The 13,237-nt window shown below is 35.1% G+C and overlaps 1 protein-coding gene across 1 annotated transcript; it reads right to left on the reverse strand.

Moving 5' to 3' along the window:
- LOC109225692 (CTL-like protein DDB_G0274487) lies at nt 2,570-10,228 on the reverse strand. The gene is made up of 7 exons (XM_019390445.1): nt 9,860-10,228; nt 7,595-8,064; nt 6,425-6,608; nt 6,082-6,306; nt 5,834-5,950; nt 4,171-4,404; nt 2,570-3,077 (listed from the first exon to the last, which is right to left on the reverse strand). The coding sequence occupies exons 1-7, from the start codon at nt 9,938-9,940 to the stop codon at nt 2,865-2,867; spliced, it is 1,524 nt and encodes a 507-aa protein (XP_019245990.1). The 5' UTR covers nt 9,941-10,228; the 3' UTR covers nt 2,570-2,864.

The raw sequence follows: 13,237 nt of genomic DNA on the forward strand, positions 1-13,237 counted from the left end.
TGATCAAAAATCAAATTTATAGATTTAGGCCGCGATTGTTTCGTACTCATGGAGATATGATTTGCATCAATCAAATCTTAGTCTATTAAGTGTATTTATTTTTCTTCTTTCTTTTATGACCACTGATCACGCCCAACTATGCCTTATAAAAAGGACAATGCGGTCGCTGCAAATATAATCCGGTTTACAAGTCCGGAGTCGATATCCCACAGAGAGTTAACCTATCAGTTGCAACCTTCAGACCCACCAAGTCTTCAAAATCAGCTTCCCAAATATTTAAATTCTCAATTGAGTGTTCTTTACTAACTAACTTTCAAGTAACTACAATGCTATAACTAATAAAAAGGATTGTAAACAATTATGAGAAAAAGCTAAGGCAATGATTTCCCCTATTGATGGAATCCCTTCTGTTTATGCTCATACAAATTCACCCACACACCTCTATCAATCATGAACCCTAATCTTACCGCAAATCTCTCCTGAGTAATCACAGTAATCTACTATTGCACTCTTCCGAGATACACTAGCTTGCTTTATTTAGCACAATTCACTTTAGATTGCACCCAAGGCTTCGTTATTTCCTAATCCCGCCTTTAAACCCGCAATTATAGATTCCTCTAATAATCTAGGAGTGGTGTTGTTCAACAAAACCCTAAATATGCACTCTTTTCCAAGTTATGCACACTAAATAGGCACAGCTAATTGAGGATCCTGTCAATTAACTACAACGAACACGAAGTTGAACAAATAAAGATTAAACTAGCAATTTGTATTCACATAAACAAGAAGTTCATCACCCAATAGGTTCCATCAAAGCCTTAGACAAGAAATTTAGCTACTCATAGTTATGGGAGAATAAACTAAACTTGAATTCATCATAAAATCAAAAGAAAAGAAGAAAGATGTTTAGAGTACTTTTTCACAATTGTTCTCCTTGCTAAGAAACCTAAAAAATCAATCTCTGCCTCTCTTGGGCGAAGTCTAGTGTTTAAAATAGGGTTTAGGTCTAAAAATCCCGTGTTTTACACTTTGGTCCCCGAAGTTTCTGTGTCCACCGCGGTTCTACCGCGATCGCGGTAGAACCGCGGTAAAATACCCTCGCGGATCTTCAATTGTTCAGAGACTACCTTCCACCGCGGTTTCACCGCGGTCGCGGTGGAACCGCGGTAGACCCTGTATCCGGGCAATTTGGCCTGTTTTGAATGGGTCACTTGGGAAATGCAACAATTAGCTTTTTTTTCATCAATAGTTGACTCCAAACTGCTCCTTAGCTTTCCTTACACCTATATCACCTGCAAATCATGAAAAGTACCAATAAGAGCATTTTGTTGTCATTTTTCCACATTAAAGTTCACAAGAAGGTGGTTATTCGGTGCGTGATTATAGTCAAATTCACCTATTATCAACCACTTATTTTGTTTGAATAGGCCTAATTCATTAAGATTCTTGCAAATGTGACTTTTTACCGCTACTCTATTCATTATGAAAAATTTACTCGTAAGTCGCATCCGATATTTACATCAAGCATATGCTTACATGAGAGTTATCGTACGTATTTTTGACTTAACCATAGTTAGGTTGTATGCATCTACACTTCAATTGTAACTTTCATCTTAAATTATTTGGTTTGATGTACACATTCGGTACGGATAAATATTTACCCATAGCACAATCATCAGCTTTCACTACCATCACCTACCACTTCTACCACCGGCCATCACTACGGGTGTTCATGGTTCGGTTTGGATCGGTTTTTCCCTAAAAAGAAATCAAACCAAGTAAGTCGGTTTTTCAAATATTAGAACCAAACCAAACCAATTAAGTCGATTTTTTCTCGATTCGGTTTATGTCGGTTTTTCGATTATCTGTCGGTTTTTTCTTAAATATAAGACATACACTACCAAACACATATTCCGGAGACCACATTTTCAACGTAACACTATCAAATCAATTGCCCTTTGAGAAATCTATTATTTACCAAGATATATTGATGATAATTGAATAAAATAGTGATGAATAATCTAAGGACTCAATTAAAAATATATTATTTTAACACGAAATGGATTCTTACACTTTACAAAAGAAAACTACCAATCAAACTAGAATGTAAAGGTAAAGGACTATACTAAAAGTGCAAACTATTAACATTTACCATTAAATTTTTGAAACTTTATATAAAAATATACATATATATAGGTGTAATAATGAATTTGAAATAGCTACTCCTATAGTCGGTTTGGTTCGATTTTTTTCTGATTAAAACCAAAACCAAACCAAATTTGAACGGTTTTTAAAATTCAAAACCAAAACCAAACCAAACCAAAAAGTATCGCTTTTTTTGGTCGGTTTGGTTTTCGGTTTGGTTCGATTTTTCGGGTTTGTATGAACACCCCTAGCCACCACCATTAGCTATCATTGCTACTGCCACGGTTAGCTTTAACATTATGCTTCATCAAACAAATAATTTTTACTACATATTAATTATGATTCTTTTTAATATTTTGTGGATATAATATTTACTTAGTAGTTTATTTGAAATTTTACATTTATTAATTTTAAAATAAAGACAAACTACAAAAATCCATATGCTAAGATAATAAACTGTCTTAATAATACATACTATTAAGATTAAAAACTTCAAAAGTTCTCTTCCCATTCATTCTAAAACCTAAGATACTTATATAATAATTAAAAAAACAAATACAAGCTATTTGGAATCATCTTAAACTGAGGGCTTTCCCTTCCCTTTGAGATGGGAAATAGACCGGAATGGATTTTATCTATCTACAAACCTATTGACAAAATCAAATACTAGTAGAGGAAGACAAGGAGCTAAGAGATGAATGTAAAAAATGTGGGGGAATTCAAACGGCAGCAGTTTCTTGCATTTGGCTGTCAAATCTGCTGGTCAATACTTGAGTTGCCCGCGCACTTCTATGTTGTAATCGCTGGTGTAGCATCTCTGACATCTTGTTGAAAAACTCCGCATCCCATCTTTGTATTAACACAGGATCTTCGGCATAACAGATATATATGGATGTCACCGCGCTTTCCACCACAACCGTAGCCAGTCCGACCTGAAAGTCAATATCCAATGTCATATATAATAGGGAAGATTGAGAGCCATCGAAGAAGAGGGTAAGTCATTAAGATATCCAACATTATTGGTATCGACCTTGACCGTAAACAAGCTCAAGTTTCAAATAGTGTCTAGTGGTGATCCCAAAGGCAACTATCTTAGCGACTAATAATCACAGTTATTTTATAAAGGTGGTGCTATGGTATCGCAGCTCGACTATTCTATCGAGTACATGTACCTCCCACGGCACAGGTATTGGTTAGCTCTATCTACCAATACTTAGCCAGATGAAAAGAAATCACTTAGCATTTGTCTCTACTGGGATCCGAAGCTTGGTCTCCCATTATTTTCAGCCACTTCTGCCACTAATAATCACATACCCCGGACATAAGACTCATATGGTTTTGTGATGATGTTGAATGCCTATGCACTTTGAAAATCAAGAAAGAATAGATTAGGCTATATGAAATGGATCACCAATTGATCACATATCACAAGGTTCAACCAAAGTCCATAACTGTGAATCCCGATAAAAGTTGATATTTATTCCGCCAGATTAAAAGTTGGTTCTTAAAAGTGTGACACCAGGTGTTGCATCTCAGTATGACCTATTCTCGTGTGTTGAATCCTCAGTTAACAGTATTTATATTTAGAAGTTCCTCAAGCTTATTCAGATTGAACTCTGACTTTGGCAATACTTGAGAGGGACGCACATGTCGGCAATAAGGCCGTGAGTGAGTACATGGTGGATTGGCAGGAAAAAATGGAGAAGGCTGGTGAAGGTTATCGTCTTAAAGAAATAAGTATAGTCGCTATTCTTCATATTTATTTCTTTCATCTTCCATTTATCTTTACTTAACTTAACATCACATAATCAAACTGAATAGTTGTTCAATTAGATCATTAAAGAACTTGAGGACCATTTAAAGACAAACCTCATGAACAGAAAGCAATTGAAAAGAGAAGATTGAATGAATTTGGGCCCTAATATCAGGTAAGGATAAAAACGGAAATGAGGGAAGACAAAAGGGGCACACACTTTTAGACAATAAAAGTAAGATGGGAGCTAGGATTTGATAACTATAACTTACCAAGATCATTCCCATCAACAAGGAAGTAGAACCCACCATCATCACTCTGTCAGGATGCTTCATCCTTGTCCAAACTCCTGCACAAGTTCCGGCTACCAGCCCACCCACAAGAGTTCCCATCAATATAACAGCACCTGAGCAGTCATAGGCAATAAGTGCTTCAACCCCCGTTGATTGGAACAACTCCCAGGCATCTCTTGCCGAGCGATTAAAGTTTTTACCATAAACTGCAATCTGCAAAGGATTATGTTTGAAATATGACATCAAATTCACTAACTAATTGAGATCTGGTTCTGGTAAAATTTTAAAAAAATTCACTACAATGCAAAATTTCTTCCAAAGTGCTACTTATACTATAAGAACACTGCCATCATCAGATAAGATACAAAGGGTACCTAAAATACAGGAAATACAAAAGGTTTTATTATATGAATGGTTTGCTCCAAAGGACCCTTCCCATCTCAGATCTTGCTCACCCTTGAAATCAAAGTATGATATATGCCTTGTTTGTTGACAATCAATCCATCTACCCAGAAAGATAAACTGTTTGGCAATAGCTTTAATGGCAATCAAAATTCAAGGCCACTGCTAACAACCTTAGATATATACATATAAATAAAGAAATAAAGAAGTCAAAGACTGTCAAATAGAGACTATGCTTTTCAGCATCCTTTTCATGCAGCATTAGTGGCCCCTCTTTGTTCTGTTGTGTATGCACCGGTTAATAGGTGTGAAACCATGATATGTGAATGTGTTAAAAAGAGAATAGGTAGACCTAAAATCATATGGAAAGAAGTTGTCTAGAAACGGATTGAGATTTTATAATTAACGGCTTAACGATTTGGGGACAGATTACTCAAATTTCTCATCGGTAAACTGTTAACCCGTTAAGAATTTTTATATTTATACTTATACCCCTATGTATGTAAAGTACTATTGAAACCCTAAATGGCTAAATCCCTAATTTCTATTTTCTAATTCTCATTGTCTGCAGCCACCAGAGGCAGAGATGTCGGCAGTCTCGTCTCTCTCTTGAACTGAGAATTGAGAAGTCGAAAAATCGAAATCTGAATGATTAATACTTGTATGTCTGTATGAGTAGTCATGATGGTATTAAAAAATTGGTTAATACGTGTATGACAATATGAGTAATCTTGAAGACTCTTCCATTCAAAAATACTGTTTGGTTAGATCTTAGATGGTATTAAAAATTTGGTATTGATTTGAAACTGTATGGTATTGATTGAATGATTGTTCAAAAAATTTCTATTTGGTTTAGCCGATAAACCGCCCGATAACCGTCCAATAATTGTTAATCCGATACCAATCCGCCCGTTGTCTTATTGGATGGCTAACAGAATACTACATTTATGGTCCGATAACCGTTAAGCCGAACCGTTAAGCGTAATTATCCGTCCGGTCCGCCCGATAAGCACCCCTAGGTGCCAAGGTACCTCCCAGAATGGATCCATGGATGGGCTATCAAGGAGGAAAAGGAAGTTGTGGATCTGGAGTTTAGCACTGTGGTCAGCAGTTGGAAGATGGAGTAAGACCCTTCATAAAAGTATCTATTTGTAGGGACATAATTTACAAATATATTGAAAAATCAACAATAACTTGAAGAACGGACAAAGCTATGCCACTATAAATATTAACGAAATACCTGAACATAAGCATATTTATTGAAGAAACGAACTAAGGTCTCAACCAAATGAAAGAGGAAATCGACGCAGCAAAGCAAACACTCATTCTTGCCAATCTTTGATCTGACTCCTCTAATCTGCATTACACGAAACCGCTAGTCAGTCAAAACTGTTCATATGTGCAGTTAAACAATATGTACGTGAAATTGTTACCCTTCATACGAGAAGTTAATATAACATACAATTAGATAAGAACAGATTGACCAACCTTCCAGCGTAATGTCCGGATCGCAGCTGTAAAAAGTGACCCATAGCAGATGCTGCCAAACGAGGTTGTAACAGCATAGCGTAAGGATCTCATCACTGGTTTGGGAGGCATTGAGTCTGCTTGCCGACCACCATTAATGAGAACTAGAAATACCATGCCCGACACTATTACATGAATAATGTTGCACAGTACTGCACCAGTCCAAAACAGACTCACACAGAAGACCTGTACATAACACAAGCAATCAACAGCTCATGGTACTTGGTAGCATAACCAGTATAAATTTGATAGTGACTGAGCCCTAAAACCAGATCAAATGAAGAGCAAAAACTTGCCAGCTCACCACAAGAAGCCACCAGCGTCCACCATCGCCGATACTAAGCGCTACAACACCAGCTACTCCAAAAGACCAAAGTACTAGCCATGAAAGCATGACAAGCATGAATGCACATGAGACTCCCATAACTTCAGGAAGGCTCCACACCATCTTCACACCTCTTTGTAACACCAACATGGTAAATGGAAGCCTGCGGAATTGGGGAAAAGAATTTTTTTCACAAAAACCGAAACTTATTCAACAATTTCCTTATTCAAAATAATCTTGACCTCTGTATTTATATGCTTTCTGAGCTTTAACCTCCTCTTTATACACTATGCTTTCTGAGTTTAGGAAAATTTACATAAACCTCTCCTGCCATTAACTTTGTTTAAAATATTAAAAAGCTTATGAGACCATAATTATTTTTTTTGACAACCGAGAAATCCTCAAGGGCTACTGACGAAAGGAGACTTGGAGGATAAATGGCCCGCCCCTCTACCCTTCACTTAAATACCATGCTTTTGTCTGCGACAAGGATTAAACTGGTCAAATCTTTTAACGCCAATCTAAACTATCCTAGAAGTTCATGGTTGTAACAAACCAAAAAGGAGGTTAGCATGATGTGGTATTTTATTTCTGCGACTCCAGATAAGATTTCTTTCAAGAAAACTAATCTGCAGATGCTCCCAGCAGAAGACAGACAAGGACATAAAAAACGGTAGATGACATTCAGAATTGAAGACAAGTGTATGCATTTAGAGAAAAGATAGAAATAATGGTCCGTTTAAAATACTTCTGAAAGCTAATCATCTCTTCCCTACAATATAAACGACGGTGAAAGTAATAGCATGACCCAGAAAAACACATGACTTGCTGTCAGCAACCGACATAATGGCCCTTTGTAGAAATTGTGGTTATCTCTTTACATGTAAAAGCAAAAAATAGTGAACTCCTCACTTTATACAATCTCACAACAACAGAATTTTCTCCAAGCTGACGTTTTAGAATGAAAGTAGGGATAGCGAGTTGCATATTCACTACATTAAATAAAATTAAAACAATACACGGTCAACAGACAGACAAAAAAATATTTTGTCAAAGAGAATGCACTCAGATAGAAACCAATAAAAACATAAAAGCAAGACTCTTTTCTGTTTGCTTATTTTAAAAAATCATGATTCTTTTCTGCTATACCTGTCTATAACTGAGATTACGTACAAAAACTGCAATACCGCACCAACAGCAAACGCAACACCCCAGAAAAATTGCTTCTGCCAGAAACACAACACGCTGATCACAGCAAGATATGTTGTTAAGATGTGAACCGAGAACTTCATCATGCTATTTGCACTTGAACCAAGCAACAACAACCAAGCCCATGCCAGAACTGTTCCAACTGCGCCAGCGACAGCATACAAAGGCCAAAAGTCCTCAGTCAAACCAGGTTGATTCTCAAGGAACATGTTCGTGAACCTATCGATTTTGAGCCTATCCTTTTCCCTAAACCTGTTAAAACCCAATACAGCAAGTGCTACACCTACCAATACTAGATGCAACATGAATACCCCCATCCAGAACACATCTCGCCAATGCCGTGAAACTTGTGAGGTGATCAGTTGTCGAGATCTATTAGCATCTCCACCCGAACCATTCCCCCCCACATTCTGCAGTCAAATAAATAAATAAAAATTAATTAAATACGAAACTTCTCTATGTCTGCAGAGCACAAGTAGGACTCAATTGGTACTCCCTGATTCCATTTATTATGGTGATTTTTTATGGCGTTTAAGATGCAAAATTCATTTTAATCATATTTAGTGCTAGTTGAAGAATGCAAGCATGATTGAAACTGGAATCTTGAGTTTGATAGAGAAACAACACATCAAACTGGAGTAAGAGTCAGACGTTCTCTTTCCTTTCTTTTGTACGTTTGGTGCATAGTGAACATACCTACTTGCGAGATACTTGGTTAGAGTTTTGGAAGGTTAATTGCCACAGAATTTTTTGACAGGATAACATCAGCTGGTATGATACAAAATACTAATTGCTTTTGATATCTGAAATCTTGATAGTTGCGAAAATTCAAACAGTTAAATGAATTTGAAATTTTGATAGTTGCGAAAATCGTATAGATTGGGATGGTGTCAAACCCTTTGAAACGCCTCAAAATGGAAATAGTAACATCAGAGAAGTCAAAAAATTAAAGATACTACAAACAAAGTAGCAAATGCATCAGATGATTTACAAAATTTACACCAGAAATCACAAAATATCGATTGACAAACAATTAAAGGCATGAGTTTACACATTAATATTATACTCTCGCCGTCCCAATCTGTACATGATGTCTTTCCCTTTATATAAAAAATTCACAACTTTCACGAATTTAAATTCACTTTAACTACCAAATTAAGATTTGATCTAATAATCTCTTTTACACTTCTTTTAAAAAGCACCAATTTGATATTTCCTTCCGCTATCAGTAATATAGTAATAAATCAAATTAATATCTTAACCTGTGTTAAATAAATCGAATTAATATCTTAACCTATGTTCCAGTCAACACCATCATATCCACAAGAATACAATAAATGAGGATCAAATTCAGCATACAAATTCTCACATTGCCTGTTTGCCTCTTACATCTACCCACTTATAAGCAAGGGCGGAGCTAGATTTGTTCAAGCTCTGTATTCGTATTAAGAAATCTACCAAATATGTCCAAAAGTTAAAGTCAGAACCCAATTACTAACACCCGATGTTACTATTCTGTAATTTAGAACCCATAAAGTTCAAATCATGGTTCCTCCTCTGTTATAAGCATAAATTTGTAACAAAAGCAAAGCAATTTAACTTTCAGACTTATCCAGAAATTGACTAAACATTGCAAATTCAACACATAAGTCATACAGTGTACATCACAAGCACACTAGTAAATATTGACTTAATAACAACCATAACATTCACTTATAATTATAAATTTGACACAAAATCTCGAAGCAATTTAACTTTCAAATTTGGCCTAACTCTTAAAATCTACATTCATTCCGGAAAACTCCAAAATATTGACTAAACATACTTTAAAAGGTTGCAAATTCAACAAATTAATTCACACAATTTGCATCACAAGCACATTAACAACCATAGCATCCACTTATAAGCATAAAATTCGCACAAAATTGAAGAAATTTAACTTTCAGATTTATTCAAACACTCAAAATCTACAGATACAGTAAAAAAAAAAAAAAAGGTTCCAGATAATTGATTAAACATACTACAAAAAAAGTTGAAACTTTATCACATAATTCACACAATTTACACAAGCACAAACCGCAACACAAATAGGCATAAAATAAAACATATACAATAAACGATCAGTAGTAATTAAAAAAAATTAAAAAATTACTAATTACCAAAAAAATGTACAATTAATAAAAAAGCGAGTAGTGAAATGATTACCGGCGGTGGAGCGGCGGCGGAGGGAGAAGCGGAGCCGTCAAAGGAGGAGGAAGAAAGAGAAGAGAACTGAGAATCACTCATCGAGAATTTGATGATGATGATCTGGCAGCTATAATTACAAGAACAAGTAACATTGGTTGTATAAATTCATACAAAAACTAATTTTGTTTATAAATAATAACAATAATCTATCTGTAAAATCTTCATTTGATTAAGTGTATATTGAAAAGATTGAAAGGAAAAGGATAAGAGTCAATGGAAGTTTTAATTATTAGGGATTTGAAATTGACTACTAACGTTTCGTTTTCTATTGCTTTCCTACTGTTTTTCGCTTTATAGGAGAGAGTTTTTGGGTTTATATTCCAAGTGAAAAGAAACTGACATGTAACGGTTAACAAAATGGGAAATAAAGACATGGATTTTCCTATTCCTGCACCAATATTTAGAAAAATAAAAAAATTAATAGATTAAGTATAAAAATATTTTTACATTATTAGGTCATTTAACTGCTGATGGAATTGTAATCATTTTTAAAGCATTTTTTTAAATCTAATGTTGGGTGGATATTTTCATTGGTTAAGACACGATGATCTATGTTAAGAAAATTAATATTAACTTAACTTAGCTTAACTTCAAACGTTAGCTCATATATAAGGTTTATTCAAAATCATATAAGAAGATAATAACATATTAATGCAACCAATGTGAGATACCTAACACTTATCCTTCTTCCCTCGATCGGTACATCTAAGACTAGGCTCTCGTTTGGGTAAAAATAGCACGGTGTAGCCAGTTTTCGGACTAGTCAATCAAAAATAGCCAGCGTTTACCAAGTCAATAAAAATAACCACTATTTTGCTGCAATAAAGACCGTCCAGCATAATATACTGGAGTTCGGTGCACTTGTGTATGAACTCCAGCATATTATGCTGGACCGGTATACTTTGCTGGCTCCAGTATAATATACTGGAGACTGGAGCACCGGTGCTCCAAACTCTAGTATATTATACTGGACCAATATACTTGCTGGAACTCCAGTATATTATGCTGGAGTTCTAGTGTACTTATGCTGGAACTCCATCATATTATGCTGGAGTTCCAGCATACTTATTCTGGAACTCCAGCATAATATGCTGGAGTTCAAGTATACTTATGCTGAAACTCCAGCATAATATACTGGAGTATTTTTCGGGTTTTGAACAGTGTTTTCACTCAGATTTATCTTTATATAAAAAGTGGCTAAATTTCGATTACTTTTGAAATTGGGCTATTTTTGAACGACCAGTTGTAAATCTGGCTATTTTTAGAATTTACCCCTCGTTTGGCCATAGATTTTGGCTTCATTTTTTTAGGAAAAAAAATGAAAAACGTTGTTTGTTTATGAAATATGATCATGTTTTGGGGAAAATATTTCAAAATTTTCAAGTTCTCAAAAACTGATTTGGGGCAGTTTTTGGACTAATTTTTTTTCTTCCAATCACAAAAATTCAACTTTTCTTCAAATAAAATACATGTCCAAATACAACTTCAACTTTCAAAAATTAGTTTTCAATACAACTTCAAAAGCTCTTTTTTCAAGTTTCAATCATATCTATGTCCAAATGCTAGCTAGATATCTCATCTCTAGGATCATTCTCATTCAAAGTTGAAAAGAGCATGGCTTCTCAACTATGAAAGTCAAGTACAACTAGGTGTACAAAGCATTTCGCAATTTAGGAAAGGCCGTATTCCTAGGAATGTGTTGTATACGGTCTATCGTAATGCAAGCATTAATGGCTGGTTTCACGGTTCGAACTCATAACTTATAGGTTATACGGAGATAAATTTACTCCAAGGCTCTCCTACAGCTATTAAAGGTCAAGGGATTAAGTTAAATTTACTCTTTTTTTTGTCCTCTAATTCTTTGTTCTTCACAATTTTCAAGTTTTTGTTTTAAAAATTATTATTTATGATCCAATTAATAATTAAGAGCTCCTACTTCGTAGTGTGGGGGAATTGAGGTTGATAGCAACCGTTACACCTATATCCTATAGGGATATTTTATAGACTTTTTAATTATACCATCCTACTCTCAAATCTTACTTCAATATTTCGACTACTCTTTTTCTATGTGCATGATTTATATTTTTTTTCTTTTCACAAGACTTTTATGCCTCAACTTTTAATGAAATAAAGTTCTCTCTCTCAAATAGAGCTAATTGCTTTTCCAAGGAAAAGTATTATTCATTCTGTCTCTCAATATATTTGATACTTTTTCAATTTTTTTTTAGCTAAATCAATAACTTTTTTTAGGCAGCCCGGTGCATTAAGTTCCGCTATACGCAGGGTCCGAAAAAGGGCCAGACCACAAGAGTCTTATTATGCATTTCTGCTTAAATCTAAATATTCACAAAAATCGCACTTAATTTGAATTCCAGAAACAAAAGGTCAAATATTTTGAGACAGAAATAAAAAAGAAAGGAATATCTGCATGAGATTCATTAATATAATTTCTGAGTCAAACATGCTGAAAACATCATTATTATTATTCTTTGCATGAAGCGTATATATTAAGCAAAAAACCCACAGATTCAAACGTTTTTTGTTTTAAAATACTGAAGATTAGTTGGAAAAAGATAATCATCAAATTATTGGAACTTAATTTGTTATCCCTCTAACCAGGCACTACTTTGTCAAAAATATTCAATAAATATCTATGTATTAATTTTTCTTTTAAAAAGAAGATAATATGTATATTTATATATAGTATAATTGTATACGGTTAAAACCGGGCCTGCCCAATTTTACTATTTGAACGAGACCTGAGAATTGCATCGAGGGTCAGCCTCATAATGGATCAGACCAGAGCACGAAGACAAGATATCGAGTTCGAGAATCAAGGTGCCTGTTGAGATCGAGACCAGCAGCGATTGAGACCAAATATGGCAGACTTTGAGCAAGGCGCAATAACGGAAAAGCGAGATATCCGTGACCGGTCGAAGATCACGGCGGAAATCCCGGAATAGATCAAATCAAGGGCGATTGTTTAGGCTAATCATGGGATTACTTCCATAATTCCTCTACTATATAAAGAGGGTTCTAATCATTCTGTAAACACCTTACATTCATGCATATCAAAGCAATACAATACTCTCTCTTTAATTCATACTCTCTTGTGATGTTCTAAACGTTAATACCACACAAGAGGGGGGGGGGTGATTTGTGTGGTACCCAATTTTTGATCTAGAAGAACCCGGTTCTTCTAGGTGTACTTATTACTACTGTTTGCGGAATTAAAAGTACATAAAATAAAGAACACAGAGATTTTTACGTGGAAAACACCTGGCTCAAAAGGTGAAAAAACCACGACCTACTACTCAGTAGGATTTTCCCAAACTT

The sequence above is a fragment of the Nicotiana attenuata genome, chromosome 5 (assembly GCF_001879085.1).
Source record: "Nicotiana attenuata strain UT chromosome 5, NIATTr2, whole genome shotgun sequence".
Lineage (NCBI taxonomy): Eukaryota > Viridiplantae > Streptophyta > Magnoliopsida > Solanales > Solanaceae > Nicotiana > Nicotiana attenuata.

What these genes read in the sequence shown, in the direction of transcription:
- LOC109225692 (XM_019390445.1), bottom strand. Translation starts at nt 9,940, where the DNA reads ATGAGTGATTCTCAGTTCTCTTCTCTTTCTTCCTCCTCCTTTGACGGC. An exon ending in CCGCCGCCGCTCCACCGCCG is followed by an intron (nt 8,065 to 9,859) that starts GTAATCATTTCA and finishes ATTTGACTGCAG; the next exon opens with AATGTGGGGGGGAATGGTTC. An exon ending in TGTTGATGGGAATGATCTTG is followed by an intron (nt 3,078 to 4,170) that starts GTAAGTTATAGT and finishes ATTGACTTTCAG; the next exon opens with GTCGGACTGGCTACGGTTGT.